The 20429-nt window shown below is 44.1% G+C and overlaps 1 protein-coding gene across 2 annotated transcripts in view; it reads right to left on the reverse strand.

Annotated features, from left to right (window-relative positions):
• The window catches only part of HS2ST1 (heparan sulfate 2-O-sulfotransferase 1), a 135346-nt gene that overhangs the window by 4964 nt on the left and 109953 nt on the right, over nucleotides 1-20429 (reverse strand). For both annotated transcript variants that reach the window (XM_084755929.1, XM_084755930.1), the window contains exons 3-4: nucleotides 12543-12628; nucleotides 5008-5146 (exon numbers count right to left, since the gene is read on the reverse strand). In XM_084755929.1, the coding sequence (XP_084612055.1) occupies nucleotides 5008-5146; nucleotides 12543-12628 (225 nt within the window). The remainder of the gene's footprint in view (nucleotides 1-5007; nucleotides 5147-12542; nucleotides 12629-20429) is intronic.

Below are 20429 nucleotides of genomic sequence, written 5' to 3' on the forward strand. Positions count from 1 at the left end.
CAGAGGGTCTGCATTCAGTTCCCAGCACCCACATGTGGCTCCTCCTTGGTAGACTGACTCTACCACCCACAGTCACACGAGGACCAGCCTTCCAGTTACTCCTCTGGCTGAAAGTCAGTTTCCCTCTTTTGAGTTGTATACATTGCTTTGCTAATAGCCAGCTCTCAGGGAGGGGCATGCTCAACCACACGTGCTACCTTATCTTCATAACAAGCTTCCTGTATTTTTATGTCATGTGTCCTGCTCCTCAACTGTGGTGAGAGCTTGGAAAGATCATGCCATGTGCAAATAAATTTCAGAGCACCCTGTGTGGACAATAGCAACGGGCAGAATTAGTATGTGTAAGTACTCCTGCAAAGACTTTGATTTAGGACGACAGAGGTACTAAAGATGGAGTGCTTCTTTTTGCCTCTACCAGACTAGAGTACAGGGCAGAAGATAAGTAAGTTACTAAAGAAAGTCACCATCTCACTACTATTCCATGTGTGTACCTGATTGTGTGTGTGAGACAAAGACTTTAAGGTTGGCTTAAATATAAGAAAATAGCCTGTTAGGAGACTGTAATATTAAAAGTTTCCATAACATTACTATGTAGACAATGCAGACTATATGCAGACACTTTGGGGATTTCATGCATACCATTTGAATTAAAATGGAATAATCATACCGGATGGCTATTTTAACTCACTTCTTTAATTAGCAAACTCTGGTTCCTGTGTTCTTCAAGTATTTTAGTCCTTGAGGCAAAGAAAATTTAGATTTTCAAATCTGTTTTTAGGCAGTAGTTTTAAATCTGCTACCTGACTCAGGCAGATTAAAGCTACTTCCTAAACCAAATCGTGTATAGTCAGAGTGTTAGCCTCTCTTGAAGGGGACTCAGTGTGGCCATACAGTCACTGGCTTGTTACTGGATGAAGGGAGAACAAATATACAGGCAACTTCTGAATGACCTGCTTAGAAGAAAACTGCTTGCTTTCCCTTCCTTTTTCCCAGACCACAAAGCAGACGTGACAGTGGCCTGAATTCAAGAAAACATGAAAACCTCCTAAAGAACAGTAGAGCAGCAATATATGAGGACACTGGACATTTGAAGGACAGTGTGCCACAAAGCGTCTCCAAGAGCCTAGATCTTGCCAGGAGTGCTAAATACGTGCATGCAACCCTATCATTTGGGCGGTTGGAAGCTGGAAGTTCAAGATCATCCTTAGGGCTACACAGCTGCGTTTGATGCTAGCCTTAGCTATGGGAGACTCTGCCAAAACACAAAAGCAAAGCAAAGTGAGCAAACAAAAGAAGTAAAAACAGTAATAACTAAAAAAAAAAAAAAAAAAAAAGAGGGGGGTAGTCAGCCAGGCATACTGGCTCACGCCTTTAATCCCAGCACTAAGGAAGCAGAGGCAGGTGGATCTCTTGTGAGTTCCAGACCAAGCTGATCTACATAGTGAGGCTATATAGTAAGACCCTGTCTCAAACAAATAAATGCTAGGACTCCCCCCCACCTCACACAAGGCTTGTATGTGAGAATATTACCTGAATTGTTTGTTTTTAGCTGCATTATAACATCTGATGGAATTTACACACTAAATGTGAAAAAATGGGTTGGGTATGTCCTCTGTGCTAGCTAGGTTTTTGTTTTTTGTTTGTTCGTTTGTTTTGGGTTGTTTTGTTTTTTCAGATAGGGTTTCTCTGTGTAGCCTTGGCTGTCCCGGACTTGCTTTGTAGACCAGGTTGACCTCAAACTCACAGTGATCTGCCTGTCTCTGCCTCCCAAGTGATGGGATTAAAGGCGTGCGCCACCACCCCTGGCTTGTGCTAGCTAGTTTTGTCAACTTGACATAAGCTAGAGTTGTTTAGTTAGAGGGAAGCTCAACTGAGAAAATGCTCCCCTGGATGGCCGGTGGGCAAGTCTGTGGTACATTTTCTTGACTGATGGTTGATGTGGGTGAGCCCAGCTCACTGTGGGCAGTGCCACCCCTGGGCTGACGGTCCTGGCTTCTGTAAGGCCTCAGGCTGAGCAAGTCATGAGGAACAAGGCAGTAAACAGCACCTCTCTCTGGCCTCTGCTTCAGCTGCTGCCTCAGGTTCCTGCCCTGCCTAGGTCCTGCCCTGGCTTCCCTGGATAACAGAATGCAAACTGTAAAAGGAACTTTATTTCCCAAGTTGCTTTTGGTCAGTGTTTTATCACAACGACAGAAACCCTAACTAACGTACCTTCTCTATGGCTCCTTCTAATCTTTTGGGCCACTGTTTCTTACCTGTCAACTCGACCCCGAAATGGTCACTAGTGAAGAAGACATTGGGCAAAATAGCGACAACACACTAGCCTATGAATAATCAAAACGTGGTTGCACACATGTGTTTCTGGTCTCACAGGCAAGAGAACCTCGCCCATTTCTAAATGAGTATATGGTGAGTGAAACGGCGCACTGTTTCTGCTCCCATCTTACAGAGGCACTCCTTCCATCTCTGAATGCCATTTTTACCTCTTCCTGAGAGCATGGCCACATCAAGGCTCCTCATCCCACTCAGGTTTTTGCATCCTTCACTTTGGCTCCTCAGGTACAGGGTTATGTCTAGGTACCCACCATCTGTTTCTTTCAAAGTCAGACGTCTGTCTTCGGAGTTGTTTTACTTCAGTCTCAACTTCACTTCTCAATTTCCCTCCAATCATTTGGATTCTACTTAAACCCCTTTCTCTGAGGTCCTCAGTGGTCTCACTATGAAGCAAATCTAACATACAGTCTGTCTTTACTTTCCATTTCAATTACCTTATTGAAACCAAAACCAGTTCTCTTTGAATTTTTGCTTACAGTATGTACATGTTTACTCTTCTTACAGCTAGCATCCCCTTTGTGTTCCACTTGAAAAATAAATAATAAAAGTAATAGTAGCTGTCGTAGTTGAGATTTCATTGCTGTGAAGAGACACCATGACCACAGCAACTCTTATAAATGGAAACATTTAACTGGAAATAGCTTACAGTTCAGAGGTTTAATCCATTGTCATTATGGTGGAAAGCATGGCAGCATGCGGGCACACATGGTGTTGGAGAAGGAGCTTAAAGTTCTACATCTAAATTGACAGGCAGCAGGAAGGGAACTGAGACAGTGAGAGCTCACCCCCCCTGCCCCCCCACCACAGTGACACAAGTCCTCACAGGGCCACACCTCCTCTGTGCCAAGCAAGCCCTGAGGCTATGGGGGTCATTCCTATTCAAGCCACACAGACGTGAGGGCAATGCCAAGGTGAAATCATAAATGGTGAGAATTAGCGGTACTGGATGTTTGGAAGCCACATAACAGCTTTCCTGAAAACAACTGAGAATCAATGGTACTCTAGCTTGGGTATTTGGTGATGTTTTCTTAAAAGGAATCAGCTGTGTCACATGAAAGACCATAACTAAGTGCTGATCAGTATGTGGTCCACACCTTGAGTTTTTCTGTACTTTGATGGCGCTGGCAGTTTTAGGATGGCATCAGTCATGCTTTCAGACATGTTGAGCTCTTCTCTGAGATGTGGAAGATGCTACTAAGTAGAGGCCACAGTCCTTAAAACAGCCTCCAAAATACAGGTTGGGCCCAGGATACTGACTATCCCCAAACAGTATCAGAATTGCTGTTCAGGACTCTACAGTAGCCCATGAAAAGTTAAGCTTCCAAGTGAGAAATTACATTTTTGGAAACTTGTATTTGCTACCATAATCCTAGAGTTTACCAGTCCCTGCAAGTTGTTGCAGATAATGTCTGTGGTGAGGTTAACGAATGTGAAATCTTGATAATGTATAGTGTTGACATTACACATTACACATAGTTGTGAGGTGTACAGCACAGGTTCTGGGAACCAATCTGGGCCCTCCACAAGAGTAGGAAATGTTCTTAACCACTGAGCCACCTCTTCAGAGCTGGGTCCTTTATTTTCATGTAACAGTGAATAACACTTAACTTAGAACAAACACGTACATTAGTTGTCACACTGCATCAAGTACCCAGAACCCCAACTTTGCAGCACTTTAATATGTGCACACTGCACACATCTGGCTGCTTGTTAATTCACAAGTTAACTAGGCACTGTGATAAATTTATACAGAACCCAAAGACATAAAGTAAATGCTTTAAAATAGAGAACTCAATGAAGTGACTAACAGTGTGGGAACACCATAGAACACTCCATGGCAGAGGTAATGTCAAAGTTCAATCTTAATGTAAACAAAGGGCATCTAGAAGAATGCAAATATATATTACATATATTATATATATGTTCTTAATCTTAATGATGGCAATCTGCATTTACTTGTAATCATGAGTTTATGAAAACATATTTATTGATAATCACCTAGAAAATTGTTGGCAGGTGTAATGGTTACCACTGATTATCAACTTGTGTTTGCAAAGGCATTTCCAGGAAAGTGTGACTGAGCACGTGTAGCAGGACCCCACAGTGTATGCATGTGTGTTTGTGTGTGGGTGTTACGTGCCTTGGACCAAATAGAAAAGGAGGAATCAAGTGGAGCACAGCACTTGCCAGTCTGTGCCTCCTGAGTTGGGATGCAGTGACAGCTGCCTGTCGCTCCTGCCACATGCCTCCCAGCCTGATGGACAGCTGCAAACCATGAACTGAAATCAAGTTCCCTTTCTTACGCTGTTTCTGTCATGTATTTCAACACAGCAGTGAGAACAGTAACTCATATAGCAGGACCATAGTAAAGCAAACACACACGTCACAGAACTATCCGCCTTACAAGACAGCAGCTGCGCTACACCTCACCTTTGCTTCTCTGCAGTCCTGAGCTCCTTCCAAAACATCAACACTGAACGAGGAGTACACTTGTGATCAATAGCAAACATTTTACTTAAAAAAAGTATTCTGCCTGCACACCAGACTTGGGCACCAGATCTCATTATAGATGGTTGTGAGCCACCATGTGCTTGCTGGGAATTGAACTCAGGAACTCTGGAAGAGGAGCCAGTGCTCTACCTCTGAGCCATCTCTCCAGCCTGAGGATATTACCTTTTTGTCTCCTTGCTTCCGTCTTCTTAATCCTGGTCTGTAATCATCTCCAAACCTCAGAAAGTAATAGTAGGAGACCAGCCTCTCGATAGGGTCCCTGATGACATTAATATAAATCGGCTTCTTCTTCACACCAAATCTGAAACAGCAGAACTCCAGTGGTGAGGTCAGCATTTTCATTAATTCAGGCATGCCTTGAATTATATACAGAAGTCTGAAATATTGGTGGTATATGGAAGTAATAAAATGAATTAATTAAAATAAAACTGAGTATGTGAAGATTGGAAAATATTTCATACTTAGGACTCAATAAAGCAAACAAGAAATAATTCAAGAAACAATGGAGAATACCTACTACCTGTGCCCTCAAAGAGTAAGGAGGCAGCCTGTTCTGAGGGGCCAGGTGCAGCAGAGGCCCTGGAGGTGTGGCTCTGCCAGGCCCTGTCCGCGCACTCTATACGTCTCAGTGGCTCTACTTGCTGAGGAGTTTAAGCAGTCACATAGGCCACGTTTACAAGACTGCCCAGTGAGGCCCTGAGAGCAGATTCCAGAGAGCCCTATGTGGACTCAGACACTGACACATGTCCCACCCCATCAGTGGGCACACACTGTGACAAGTTTAACCCCACACAGCCTTTAGAGCCCATGAGTGCCATCCTATGGGGCCCTATTTGCTGGGCCACCATGGTGGTCCTCCCACCATGTAATCTGTAGAAACTGGCAGGTGTCCCACACCTGAGGCTGCATGCACTACACCCAGATCACCAGCCACCTGCCCAGCTTTCTTAAGAAAATTGCATTCTATCTGTTAGTACTGTCCCACCACCTCTGCAAGACACACAGGACATCACAGACATTGATTAGTTGAAACGGCAACATCAACACTACATTTAGAATCCACCTAGAACCAAACAACAGCCTATGAGATGCATGCCCTCCTTAGGACATATTGCCACGAGACGGTCTATCTGCAAAATGCTAGAAAAGAATGATGTGCCAGGTGCACAACAGGAGTGTAGAGAAGCCGAACAAAACTGTTCACGAGCCCCAACGAAAGGGATCTGACCTCGCCAGTACCCAGCTCTCCTTCACCAGGCGAGGGCAGCAGTAAGCTCATTGTCGTCTTGTGTCCAGGCTCTCCCTTGTCTACCCCGCATACCAACTCTCAACTAGCTTCCTAAACACCACCTGTTAGATCACGTGCTCTTCAGAAACCCGAAATAAACCTCATTGACAGCTCAACTCAAACCTTAACTTCTGGGATTTGGGGTATAGCTTGACTAGCATGTTCAGAGTCCTAGGCTGCATCCCTAGCACCTCAAAAATAACAGTAGTGACAACCCTACAGCAACTCCTTGCTTATCTGACATTGGGGCTTCTTACATCTTCGGTGCCGCCTTATTTATTGTTTTCCTCAAGGCAGACGCTGCATTTCTGGTTAGTCAGGCCTGCCTTCCCCCCACACCATACACCACTCTACTCATCCTTATCTGCAATGCTAGCCTTGGTTCTGTTTTTTTAATATTCCAACACCCTTCCCATTTAAAAAAATATACCAAATACATGCCGGGGAGTAATCTAGATTGTACAAATATGGCAGGATGTGCAGGGAGGAGCAGAAAAAAAGAAAGAAGAGACCTTGTTTTCTGGAGCTAACATTTTACTGGTGTCAAAGAACAGCATGTATCAGTGAGCTCAGACGGTAAAATATTGCGAAGAGAACTTCAGCGAAACAAGAAGAGATTGCAGGGCCTTGACAGGGACGCAACAGAGAACACAGTTCAAACCCGCTTTCTACCAAGCCATCACTGATGTTACATATGAAAGGGACATGCAGATACGTGAGGAGAAGCATTCTGGAAGAGGGACCCTCAAAGGGTGAAGGTCGTGACGCTTCTCCAGCTCTTTAGAGAAACAGTAAATTGGCCGCAGCACGAGGGAGAGTGACTGAAGGGGACAGGAGCGAGGCTGGGAGGCTTCAGAAGTGTGGGCACGAGGGCCTTGCACGTGACGCTGAGCACTCATCTCTTTGAGTCCAGTGAGGGATTTCAGTAGACAAGTGAATGAGTCATCTTTTCAGGGCGAGTGGCTACTGTTTCAGAACGAAGAGGGCTGTGGCACAGGCGTATGGCCCCGATGGCCACTGCATACAGTGCTGTGACACATGGTATGGCCCCGGTGACCACTGCATATAGTGCTGTGGCCCAGGCGTATGGCCCTGATGGCCACTGCATACAGTGCCGTGGCACACGTGTATGGCCCTGATGGCCACACAGTGCTGTCGGCCTTCATCTTGCAGTGCCCATGAGCTACTGGCTCAGATAAAATCAACTTTCAGCTTGTCTTGCTCACGGCTCACCCCAGCTGCATGGAGTCTTCTGAGCATCCAGAAACAGCAATGATTAAAGAGAAAACAGTAACGCTGCAGACATACAGCAAACGCTATGACGTGAGGAGCCAGTAGAGGCTACAAAGAGGCTGCAGCTGTTTTGCTTTTGTCTGGGACTTTATCACAGTGCCGAGCGCCCAGCCAAGCACACAGGTGTGAGGTATTAATTAGCTAGTGTGGATAGACTGGGAACTAACCACCTACACTGTTCTGCAGGAGCACGCTCAGCAGGGAGGCACTGGGAATACACAGAACAGTCGTGTAGTAGAAGCTGCAAGGAGGGAAAACACAGGCCCAGTGGCGTGCTTTTGACTGGCGTCACGGGAAACTCCCACACGGTTCAGTGGCTGCTGTCCCACTGTGAGGCAGGCCCTCACTGCTCCCCAGACCTCGTCTCCAAAAGGCTTGCACTTTTCCTTATCTCCCTGGTCCTGAATACACGGGCCAGAGGGCTGCGAACAGGACACAGCACAGTACGAACTTTTGCCTGACCCATGTACAACATCTGTGAACACTCTGGGTGGCATTTGTTATGTGTAAAGCAAGACTTTAATGAGATAATCCGTGAACTCATTCTGAACATAGGAATGAACTATTACGTGTAATTGCAGAAGGGTTATATAGGCCCTACGGGCTGAGGGCAAGGGAGTAGAACAGAAAATAAGTGCAATAAAAATGGCATCAGGGCCTCAGCGCGCAGCTGGGCAAGAGATAAAGGTAGCAAGGTTTGTTGGTTTAACCCTGCTGGTCACCTAGTTGATATAGGGAGAAAAGCAAACTCCATGGTTGGAGAATCTTCCTTTAATGCTGGCCAATCAGAAGAGGACGTAGGAGGGGCGTAAAATACTGACCAGCGAGAACAGTCTTCCTGGAAGAGGAGTACACTTGGCGGGTGTGCAGATGACTTTTCTTTTCTTTTCTTTTCTTTTTTTTTTTTCTTTCTTTTTTTGAGACAGGGTTTCTCTGTGTAGTCCTGGCTGTCCTGGACTCGCTTTGTAGACCAGGCTGGCCTTGAACTCACAAAGATCGACCTGACTCTACTCTCTGAGTTCTGGGATTAAGGACACCTGGCTCAGATGACTATTTCTAACACATTTATGTCTACGGCTGTCTACCTACAAGTAGGCTTGTCAAAAGACACTTTAAAAATCTAGGCCATAGCTGGGTGTGGTGGCACATGCCTTTAATTCTAGCACTGTGAGACAGACGGGCAGATTGAGGTCAGCCTGGTCTACAAAGCAAGTCCAGGACAGCAAGGACTACAAGAGAAACCCTGTGTCAAAAAACCAAAAGAAGAAGAAAGAAGAAGAAGAAGGAGGAGGAGGAAGAAGAGGAGGAGGAGGAGAAGAGGGAGGAGGAGGAGGAGGAGGAGGAAGAGGAGGAGGAGGAAAGGAAGGGAGAAAGAAAGAAGATCTAGGCCACATCAGATATGTGGAGCACAAACACTAGGATTATTTCTTTACAACTGCACTCACATAGCTTTAACCAAGAACTGCTTAAAAAACAAGGGCATATGTGAGACATCTGTAAGGATGTCTACCGGCCAAAGTCTAAAAGAGAGATGATGAAGCTGTAAGCGGGAAAACAGCCTGTGGGAAAAACTGTATTTTGAGACTCCTGAAAAATACTAGATTTAAGCACCAATCTTTTAAAAAGCCTTGGTGGTGGTGGTGGTGGTGGTGGTGGTGGTGGTGGTGGTAGTGTGTGTGTGTGTGTGTGTGTGTGTGTGTGTGTGTGTGTGTGTGTGTGTTAGGTCAGAGAAAAGCTTGCAGGAAAAGCTTCTCTCCTATCATGTAGGTCTCAGGGCTCAAACTCAGGTTGTCAGGCTTAGTGGCAGGTGCCTTTACACCTGAGTCATCCTGTCAGGTTTGGTGACAGGTGCCTTGACACCTGAGTCACCCTGTCAGCCATTAAGTCTGGGACTCTTAGGCATAAATGGCTCACACCAGTGGCAGACTGCCTTTGCTTAGTTTAAAACAAAAGTGAATGAATGATCTGTTGGCATCTGTTGGTCTTGCTGATAATGTGGTATCAAGGACATTCATCTGTTAGGATGACTCCTATCCAAAAAATGCTACTGAAAAATTAACAGCATAAGTTTATATAGGGCATTTACATGAATACTTTCAATTTTCAGTAAAGCATAACCTTTTCACTCTAGAAAGGAAGTTTCAATAAACTCATCAGTCAAGAGCTGAAACCTATTCAATTTGATATTCATCCTGACATCTTGAAAATGTCTAACCTATATAATTTTAAAGTAGAAAGTATTAAAGCCAATGGTATTAATTTGTCATAGCTAAACTATTTGGAAAAAAAATCAGCAACTGAGCACTTAGAGAAAAAGCAGAACTAGGCAAAATAAAATGCCTTTAAAAAGTCAGAAGGAATAAAGCAAAGGGTGTAAAGTAGAATAGGAAATCAAAACTGCTAGGTAAAAAGATATTTTTTTTCTATCCTAAAATTGTAGAAAAAAATTCGAAAGCAGAACTTGACTGAGATGTTTAAAAGCTAATGTGAGCTCCTTAGAAGTCAGTCCAAATAAGAAGGAACTTTCACTTGTCACTTCCCCACATTCTTTCCTGGGTTTCCAGAAAACTCAACTATGTTTCAATCTTTTATATCTGTTAAATAAACTGAAAAATTAAACACGCCCCCCCCCCATGAATTTACCACCTTTCCTCTAATGGCATGTAATTTAAGGGACTCCATCAAGCAGAGGACGATTCCAGCCAAGAACACAGGAGCTTGTTTTCGCTTCTTTGTCCTATTTTAAGACTTTATTTATTTTATGTGGAAGGTGTTTCCCTATATAAATGTCTGTGTGCCATTTCTGCACATCAAATCCTTGAAAGTTGAGTTACATATGGTCCTGAGCCACCATGTGGATGCTGGGAGCCAAACCAAGGTCTTCTGGAAGAGAAGCCAGTGCTCTTAACCATCCTAAACCATCTCTCCACCCCTGCAGTGCCTGCCTCCCCTACCCTTTGCTCCCCCCCCCTCGTGTGTGTGTGTGTGTGTGTGTGTGTGTGTGTGTGTGTGTGTGTGTGATAGTAGCAGGTGACTATTCTACTATAGAAACACATCTCAAGAAATTTGTTTTTAAACTAAAAAGCATTTCATTATTTGGTTTGCATACGTGCTGTGTGTGCACACAGGGGTACATGTGTCTCAGTGTATGGCGGCCAGTGGACAGCCTGCATGCCAATTCCCTCTTTCCATCTGCTCTGAGGCAGGGTCTTATTGCTGCTGCAGCTGGCTGCTGAGCTTCCTGCTATCTCTGGCCCCCTCCTCCCCACACAGCGCTGGGACTGTAGATGCTTGAGCTACATGTCTGCTTTCTACATGGGTTCTATGGATTCACACTTGGGTGCTCACAAGTGGGATACAAGCAATTTTACCTATGGAGCCATCTTCCTAGACTCTCATCTGAAAATGTAATGCAGGATCTCACTAAGTTGTCTGGGCTGCATCAAACATGTATGTAATCCTCCTGTACCAGCCTCTTTGGTAACTAAAATCGCAGGCATATGCCACCATTCTCAGCTCAATAATGTGTTTTGAAGAATAAAGTACTTTAAAGCTGGTAAATGATGTTTCTCTCTTCCTTCCTAATCATGGACTGTAAGCCTATCAAGCTAAGGAATAGTCACACCTACAGCTTCTTGACTACACACATTAAAATCCACCAAACTGTTTCTTCTAATTGATTCTGCTTAGCTGCTTGTTTATAATTGTTAGTCTATTAAAATTTTCATCCCATATTACTTATTTCCAATAACATAAGCCACTATGACAATATTTGAACCCAGTGTTCAATAAGATTATTCTTAAAAAAAAAAAAAAAGATAAAAGAAAAGAAAAGAAGCTCTATCTGTTTCAGGTCCAGCAAACGCCAGCACTTTGCTCTGTGTACAAGACTGTCCCCAAAGCAACAGCACTCAATACACAATTTAATAATGAAAACCTACAGTAGCAGAAAGCAAGCCATGCAAAGAAAAAAAAAAAAGAATCATTTAGGTGAAAGGGTAACAAACACTCATTGATGCACAATGTAGCCTTCAGGAAAATATGTATATGAATAAAGTTTATGAAACTGGTTCAGTGCCTCTGCAGAGAGAATTTCTAGTTTATTTTAAAGCTGTGTATAAAATGCTTTCAATATTGCAATATGAACTATTTACAGAAAAGTGTACATTTAACTGGAAAGCTATACTTTTACTGGAAGACCTTAGGAATTATGAGGGGAATCAGTTTTTGTATCACTTATTATGTAATATTTGGGCAATTCTTTAATTATATGATTTCCAGAGAAGAGTTCCTTTCTGCTCCTGTGACATACCTTTCTGGCTTTTCCTTTTCAAACTTAATAAGTTAAATTGAGAGTGGGTTACCACTTTCTCTTTAAAGAATGCCTTTTAAAGTTGACAGTGGATGTACATGTTCTTGTAAGGCACAGACTAACTTAAGAACTGAGCTGAACTTGCCTACAAGTAGCAATACATTTTTGATGTTCCTGAGTTAACACAGACTGTTACTGGCAGGGCATCTGGATGTGACCTTTCACTGTAATGGCGCCATGCGCTCCACAGAAAATGTTCAAATGGATCCTATGTTTAGACTATTCCTCTTAACCAGTTTTCTGATTACTCCTTAATGATGCAAGGGCTCTCAAGGCGACCACAGATTGCTTAACATCGTACTCTGTAGTATTTTGAATTTTTCTTTAAGAGAATTAAGACACAATTACCATGACTAAGACAAGCACATTCAAACTTCAGAAAAAATTCTTAGTTTCTAATACCATAACTTTATGGAAACACAGCAGTTCAAGGAAAATCACTTTAAGGCACCAAAAGTTGAGTTTCTTTGTTTTCTCAGTGACCTGGTGAGCTACGGTCTAACTGATTAGGCTAACACCTGAGCACTCACGGAGTAAGTAGTCACGTAGTCCCTAGCTTAACAGAACATGAATTCCTGTAATTCAACTTATGAACACTGGAGGGCAGTAAAGCACTGGAAGGAATATTTAAATTACGGGTCTAAAAGTGGCAGTATATTCCTAACACTTTTTAACGAACCCATTCTGTTTTAGGCTGATGACATACAAAGCATTCTTTAGTACACCATTTTGGATGCTACTTACTTTGCAAAATCCAAGTAAGAAATGTGTCCATGGTAGAACCCTGGCTTCATCTCGTTCCAGGTGGTTATATTCTTTACAAAGCGCACCTAAAAAAGGAGGACATACTCATCACCTCACTGCAATTTGAAGAAAACAGTATCTGTCAACAGCAAAACACCTCCCACTCCGGAACAGGTTCCAGTCCCGGCATTTGACAGTTGCGGAGCTAGAAGAGGGTTTGAAGTGAGGGCCGTTGGTGCAATCTGTACACACTACTACTTTAGCATAGCCATGTACAGCGGAGAGCGTTTACACCAGGTGGCAGGAGGGGGCAGGGTGTGTGCATTTCACCTCCCATGAGGGGGAATCCTGGCTGCTAACTTCTTGAATTAGCATCAACTACAAGGAAAGCCAGTGGCAGAGCTGTCATATGCAGTGCGACAAGCCATACGGGAGGCCAGACTAGGGAGGCTGGGGAGAAGGATGTATTTGCTCTCTGCCTTTGCACCTCACTGCTGACTTCATTTACCCCTGGATGCCTGTGCTGCTGCTGCCACTACTGCCGCTGCTGCTTCATCAGAACTTGGGCTCTTCACACTTTGAACGTGGACTGATAAGCTGGTCTCTAGGAATCCTCCAGATCATCTGAGCCTGGCTGAGGCTACAGAGGCACACAGCCTCGTGGACTGAGTAGTTACGGGTTCCAGCAGCTCCAGTGTGAAGACAGCCATTGCTAGACTACCCAGACAGCACCATATAAGGCGTTCTAATACTTGCTCTTTTATAAGGTTTTTTATTTATGTGGATGTGTGTATGTGGATGTGTGTGCATATGTCCGTGTGTTTCTATGCATCTATGTGCAGAAGCCATAAGACGGTGTTGGATCTCATGGAGATGGATGCGTGATATGAGCTGCCCAAGGTGGGTGCTGGGAACCAAACTCAGGTAATGTGAAGAGGACAAGTACTCTTAACCACAGATCCACTCCAACGTGATCCCCGTTTACTATATGTGTATGTACACTATAAAAATTGTGTGTGTGTGTGTGTATATACACTCATCCTATTGATTCTGTTTCTCTAGAGGACCCTGCTGTCTTGGTTAGGTGCTCTATTGCTGTGACACCGCACCATGACCATAAGCAGCTAAGGGAGAAAAGGGCTTATGTCACTGAATTTCTACATCACCAAGAGAAGTCAGTACAAGAACTCAACAAGGCAGGAACTGATGCAGAGGTCACGGAAGAGTGTTGCTTAACTGGCTAACAAGCCAGGAGCAAGCTCCTGACTTGCTCAGTTTTTTTCTTTTTTTAAAAATTAATTTATTTATTATTATGTATACAGTGCTCTGCCTACATGTACACCTGCAGGCTAGACGAGGGCATCAGATCACATTATAGATGGTTGTGAGGCATCATGTGGTTGCTGGGAATTGAACTCAGGATCTCTGGAAGAGCAGTCGGTGCCCTTAACCTCTGAGCCATCTCTCCTGCCCTCAGTTTCTTTTCTTATGTACCCCAGATCACCTGCCCACAATGGAATAGGCTTTCATATACCAATCACTATGCAAGAAAATGCTCCACAGACTTCTCTGCAGGCCAATCCTATGGAGGTCTTTCCTTGATTAAGAATTCTTCCCAGATGAGCCAGCCTTATGTCAAGTTGACCTAAAATTAGCCAGCACACAGACAAATACACCCCTATCAATACACACTGAACCCAGCAAGCAACATTCCAATGTAAGGAAGTGTGTGTGTTTGTGTGTGTGTGTGTGTATGTGTGTGTGTGTGTGTGTGTGTGTGTGTGTGTGTGTGTGTGTGTGTGTGTATACATATTTTAAAAAGAGGATCTCACAAACCCTGGCTAAACTCAAGCTCATCACATACCCAGGTGTGACTTTGAATTCTTGGTCCTCCTGCCACCACCTCCCAAAGGCCGGGGTTATAGCTGTATTCCACCATGTTGAGTTTATTCTATATATTAAGTGTTTTTTTCTCTGACACATTATCCAAAAGGAAATCATCCCAGCACTCTGGGAGGCAGAGGCAGGCGGATCTCTGAGTTTGAGGCCAGTTGGGTCTACAAAGTGAGTCCTGGACAGGCAAGGCTACACAGAGAAATCCTGGCCTCAGAAAAACAACAACAACACAAAAGACATTTTAATTTTTATTTGTTTCATTTTTATTTATGCTTCAAAAAGTAAAATGTAACTACGAAGATGATTATAAGATTTTAAAGACTGGATATATAAGCTTCTTCAAATAAAACATTTAAGCTATTCAAATATCTAAAATTTGCCTTAAATTTTAAAAATTATGTATGTATGTGTATGTTCTGGTATGTGGGTTTGTGCCACATGAATGTGACTGCAGGTGTCCACAGAATCCAGAAGAGGGTTCGCTCTCTTGGAGCTGGGTTAGACTGTCGTGGGGGCTCGGAACTGAGCTGAGGGCCTATGCAAGAGCAGTATGCGCTCTCAGCTGCTGAGGCAACTCTCGAGTCACAAAATACTTCTTAATTTACCGGAATTGAAGTATATAATAAAGTATAACATGGAAAATTCTGTATGTGTACATTAATTATTTTTAAAGAATTAAGCGAGAATTAAAAAGAAAAAGAAAACAATTGGCCAACTTATAGAGCTTGGGTGCCAGCAGCTACACAATTTCTCAAAGGAAAGCAAATCTGTACAGTAAGCAGCAACTGGTCAGGACTTTCTCCTGGAGAGATGTAGACACACAGGGGACAGCAGGCCTACCACTCTACACCGAGGGGAGGTGGCTGTGACATCAGTACCAGAGGTACAGAGTCTACACTTCGGACGATGTATCAGTCTTTCGTCTACAGTTTAGATGTGAGTTACACCGACCTGCTTGTTCTACAGCACTGTCCCTGGGCTGCTGTCATTGTAACATGACTGAGGACAGCTGCTTTCTACAGAAGGCCGGCTGCTGGGTTAGGCAAAGGACAGATGCAGTCACACATCAGAGTGTCCTGTGGGGAAAACAGGTCCTGGGACAGTTTAGCCTTAAGGGGACACATTATTAACTGATACACTGATGTAAATGACAGTAATGCTAAAAGCCTTACAAGTTCTTGTATTCTTTCCCAATCATTCTATGAAATTAAGCACAAGGCAGGATAAAAATATAAAATGGCAAATGAAAAAGTATTAGATAATCTAAAACCTGACTCTGTAGAGACAGATGCATGGTGACATAAAATGTACTTGTTACAGTTAATTACGTTGTGTCCTATGAAAGTCGATCACACTATTTCTATCAAAAACAAAGAGGGGCTGGAGAGATGTTCAGTGATTAAGGGCACTGACTGCTCTTCCAGGAGAACCTGGTTGGATTCTCAGCAACCACATGGCGGTTCACAACCACCTGTGTCAGCTCCAGGGTATCTGACACCATCTTCTGGCCCTGTGGTCACCAGCCATGCACATGGTGCACAGACACCTATGCAGGCAGAACATCCATAAACACGTGGAGGGGGCAAAGAGGAGGTGATTTTCAGAGTTTAAGGCACACTCAGAAACTCAGCTGCTTTCCAAAGGCTGAGATTTAATGTGCACATGGTGCTAGATTAAATTCTAAGGAAATGCTGCTGCAGAAGGCAAATGTCAGAGAGGACCAGAGCATGCAAATACGGAGTAGAACGTGATGAGACTCACAGAAAAAGGAGCCAGACACACACTTCCAGCATCCTCTCTTTCCACCAACATGCCTAAGGACAGTCAATATGAACCTGAAGCATCCTGAGGATGAGCAACACATTGGCCTGTGTTCTTTAGCATGAGGGAAGCCTAGGAGGCGGAGTCAGGCTGCTGCTAGGCCTCTTACACTTGAAAGTGCAAAATGAACTGCCTAGAATAGCTGTTGAGACAGATTCCGACACAGCTGGTCTGACGTAGTTAGTACCTGAACACTGTATTTGTAGTAAGCCTTCGGGAAGTGGTGTTGCTCACCCCTGGACCACAGTAAAGAAGACTGTTCCAAAAGGCATGGGCTTAGGAGCCAGCTAACTTTATTAATGCGAGGCTTATTTTGTGGCACTTCCAACAAAGGCCTGAGGGCTACAGAAACTCCTGGGCAAGGTTATCCTCGAACTGTTCAGAAAAATACACTGAAATCCAGCAGGTTTTCAATAACTGTATAAGCTACTACAGTATATAAAACAAAGAGGAAGACCGAAGCAGTGAATGCTGGCTACCGACACTCACTTCCTTAACTCCCACCTCTGCAGCGATGCCTGCAGCACACACGCAGGCATTTCAGAAAACACATTAAAGTACTTCTAGTTGGAATCAGAATTTTAGAGGTGGAAGAGACTGAGGGAATCCTGTAGCCTCTACTTTTACAAAGGCACTGAAAAGCACATTATCTTAGATTACTTAATCATATGCCTAAGCAACTAGCTCTGTGCGTGCGTGCGTGCGTGCGTGCGTGTGTGTGTTTTGGGAGGGATCCTAGACTCAGGGCCTTGCAGACTCTAGGCAACTGCTCTATTACTGCAACAACCCTATCGCAGCCTTTCCCACTTACTATAGCACAACTTCAACAGAAAAACAAACAACAACAACAACAAGAAGGGTAAAGGTGAGGGACAGACCCTTCCTAGCACATGCAAAGCCCTGGGTCAATCTCCAGTGCTGGAAAAATCAAAACACCACCAATGCAGATTTTGACCACTACCATGGCAATCTCTCAGCGATCTCTTGGAGATTCACCACTGGACTGGAGGTATACAGCAGTGATAAGAGCGTGACTTAACTTGGGATTCAATGCTGTGAAGACACCATGACCACAACAACTCCTATGAAGAAAACTATCTAATGGGGGCTGGTTAGAGCTTCAGAGGTTTAGTCCACCGCCATCATGGTGGGAAGCATGGCGGTGTGCAGGCAGACACGGTGCTGGAGAAGGAGCCGAGAGTTCCATGGAATACTTGTCTACCGTGTGTGACGCCGCCCTGCGTTTGGTTCCTCGCATTCAATCCTCCAAGTGCTGTTGCTGTATCCTGAATTCCATCATTACCTCGGCCTCCGGTCCACTATGGTCATTAACTGTCTCAGTCCCACAGACAGACTCTAGCTGTGACCTGGGACATTCACTTGTTTTACTGTTTTCAGTAATAATGGATTGTTGAGCACTGAGGAGTAAAACAAGGGACCAAGTACAAATATCTGTATAGGACCCTAAGCTTTACCTAAGTTTGATGTAACAGTTGAGGCAGGTTCAGGCAGACTGTTATTGCTTTTAAGTTCCCCAGACGGTTGCTGTTGAGCTCTTCCAAGACCTCTTTTCTATAGAGCCTGTGCTGGGCAGCTTTCTAGTCCTCAACAGATGACTTACTCATTTTACAAGAGGGAATTTTATTTTTGTCTTCTGACATTGGAGGTTTAGTTTATAATCAATCAGGTCTGAAGAGAAGCAGCACACCATGGCAGACCACAAGAGTTGTCCCTGTCATGAGGAGCAAAAAGTAAGAAAGGGGAGGAGCCAGGTCCCAGAATCCCTGGAGGATTACTTCCACCTGGCCCTACTGCTGTGAGCGTCTCCCACTTCCACCATATGCCTCCCAGGACCCACACTTCCAATACACAAGGCCTGGGGCCCTTAAGAGACACACGATAGAGGTACTTAAGACGTGTATATGTGTCTTTGCTTTTAGGTGGCCACCATGCAACTAACAGTCAAGGTCTCATTAATAAAGCTGCTGATTTACCATCTCCAATAAACAAAAGGGGCTGCAATTTCCCATCCCTCTATAGGACAGAAGAAGTAATAAGCACACAAGTGATGCCACAGAGCTGAGTGTCCTTCACACGTTCTCCTCTGGAAAGCGGCTGGAGCGTGCCAGAGTGCCAAGCTCATACAGAACTTTCATACGCACTTTCTCAAAGCTGTTCTCCATGGAGATGCTGTAAGTAGCCCTTTAGAAAATGGCAGTTCTGTTAAGGTTTTTAATCTACTTGGACCCAGAGGGTCCTAGAAACCTACAAGAAGAACATCATGATGGATGATTCGGGATACAGGGGTGTCTTCTCAAACTACTGCACTAACCAAGGACAGGACATTCTCCACAGTTATGTGGAGAGAGAGGACTGACTCAGACATGAACTCTGGTGCTCCATATCTGACCACTTCCCTTTGGTGGGGAGGCCTGCTGGTACTCAAAGAAAGAATAAGCAGGCTACCAAGATGAGACTTGATAGCCTATGACTATACAGTGGGGGAAGAGGTCCCCCTCGGTCATAGACCTAGGGGAAAGGAAGAGGGTGAAAGTGGGAGGGAGAGAAGAATGGGAGGATACAAGTGATAGGATGGCAATTGAGTTGTAATCTGAATAAATTAATAAAATAAAAAAATGGCCATTCTGAAGGCTTCTTCTCTGCAGTGTCATTGAGCCACATTCCCTTTAGCCATGTTTGATTCTTATCCTCTAGCTCTCAAATGCTCCTGTTCCCACTTCCACTTCCCCCCATCAACCTGGTCTAGTCAGTTCCTCAGCGATCATTTTCCACCTTCTCACTCCTGCACCTCATGCTTTGTCACCTGTTTTTTTCTTCTAGTGCTCTATGCTGGGGCATGCTGCCTACAGGGACCGGGTGAGCCAACCGGTGCACTTTACAGATGCTTCCTTATGTGCTCAGTAAAGGGCAATAAAAGCCAACAGCATCAAATGACGTTTAGGAGGCTGAAAGCATTGGATACTGGCAGAGGTAGAGGAGAGAATTCAAATACAGTTTCCACACGCTGATTGAAGCATGCTACCAAGAAGGATGGTTCAGAAAAGTAGTTAGATACAGTACATGAAAATAATGCTTTTATGGCTAGCCTGGAGCAGATTCTAAACTATGGCTTCTGTCAGGTTTTATAACTCAAGCAGAGCCAGGCTAGCAAGTAATCACAATACACCTTTGGGGAAAACACAGTGTAGGTGGTGGTACATGATTTATTTGCTTGTTGAATCAGACCTGAACCAACAGTAAAAGAAAAGGCTAGGAAGGCACCATCACACGGACAGTAGCAGGCAGACCTACATTCTCGATAGGTTCAACTCTACATTCCGATTCTCGGTGATCACAAAAGGACTCCTTCCCACTATCTGAAGGAGTAGGCATAGCCTTGAATGCCCTGGCCTACTTCCAGCTTTATAATTACTATCTATTGAGGTGAAGACTACTATTAGCTTGTGTAATTACTATACACCAGCGCCTACTGATAAATTTACTTTAAATAAACATCTCTCGTATAGCCATAGGCATATTATTTGAGTCTAAATCAGGGAGAAGGTTTTCTAGGCTAACGTGAAAACTAGTGTATAGACACAAACGCAAGGGGCTCAGCTACAATACAGGGCACTGCGACTGAGGTTCAGACCTGACTGCTCAGCTATGGAGCAGTCCCGACTCACCCAAGACATAGAGAAGACCAAACTTTCATAAATGAGGAGTGTGCTCTGCTTATATCTGTAACCATGATGCTATGCTCAGCTGAGGACTACCACCACAATCTAGGATGGCTCATTTGCTTACATCGTTCAACAAAAAAAATGCATCAAGTATCTTCCATGTGTTGGTCACCATTGGAGGCACAAGGCATGAGGCCTACAGAGGACAAACAAGACGTCTGCCTTCAAGGGGTTGACACTACAATAGAGGAAAATAGAAAGAAACCAAACTAGCATGTAAGGTAGGTGTATAAACTGATCAGTACCAGGAGTGATGTGATCCCAATACCTTGGAAGGAGTAGTTAACACAACACAGGATGGCTGGTCAAGAGCCTGCCATTTAACATGGAACTCTACACGGACAACATGAAGATAACATTTTACAAGGAGGTAAGACCAGATGTCTCCAAGTGAGAAAGCCTTGGCACAGCCAATGACCAAAAGTAG

Source organism: Acomys minous (genome assembly GCF_964271855.1).
Source record: "Acomys minous genome assembly, chromosome: 14".
NCBI lineage: Eukaryota > Metazoa > Chordata > Mammalia > Rodentia > Muridae > Acomys > Acomys minous.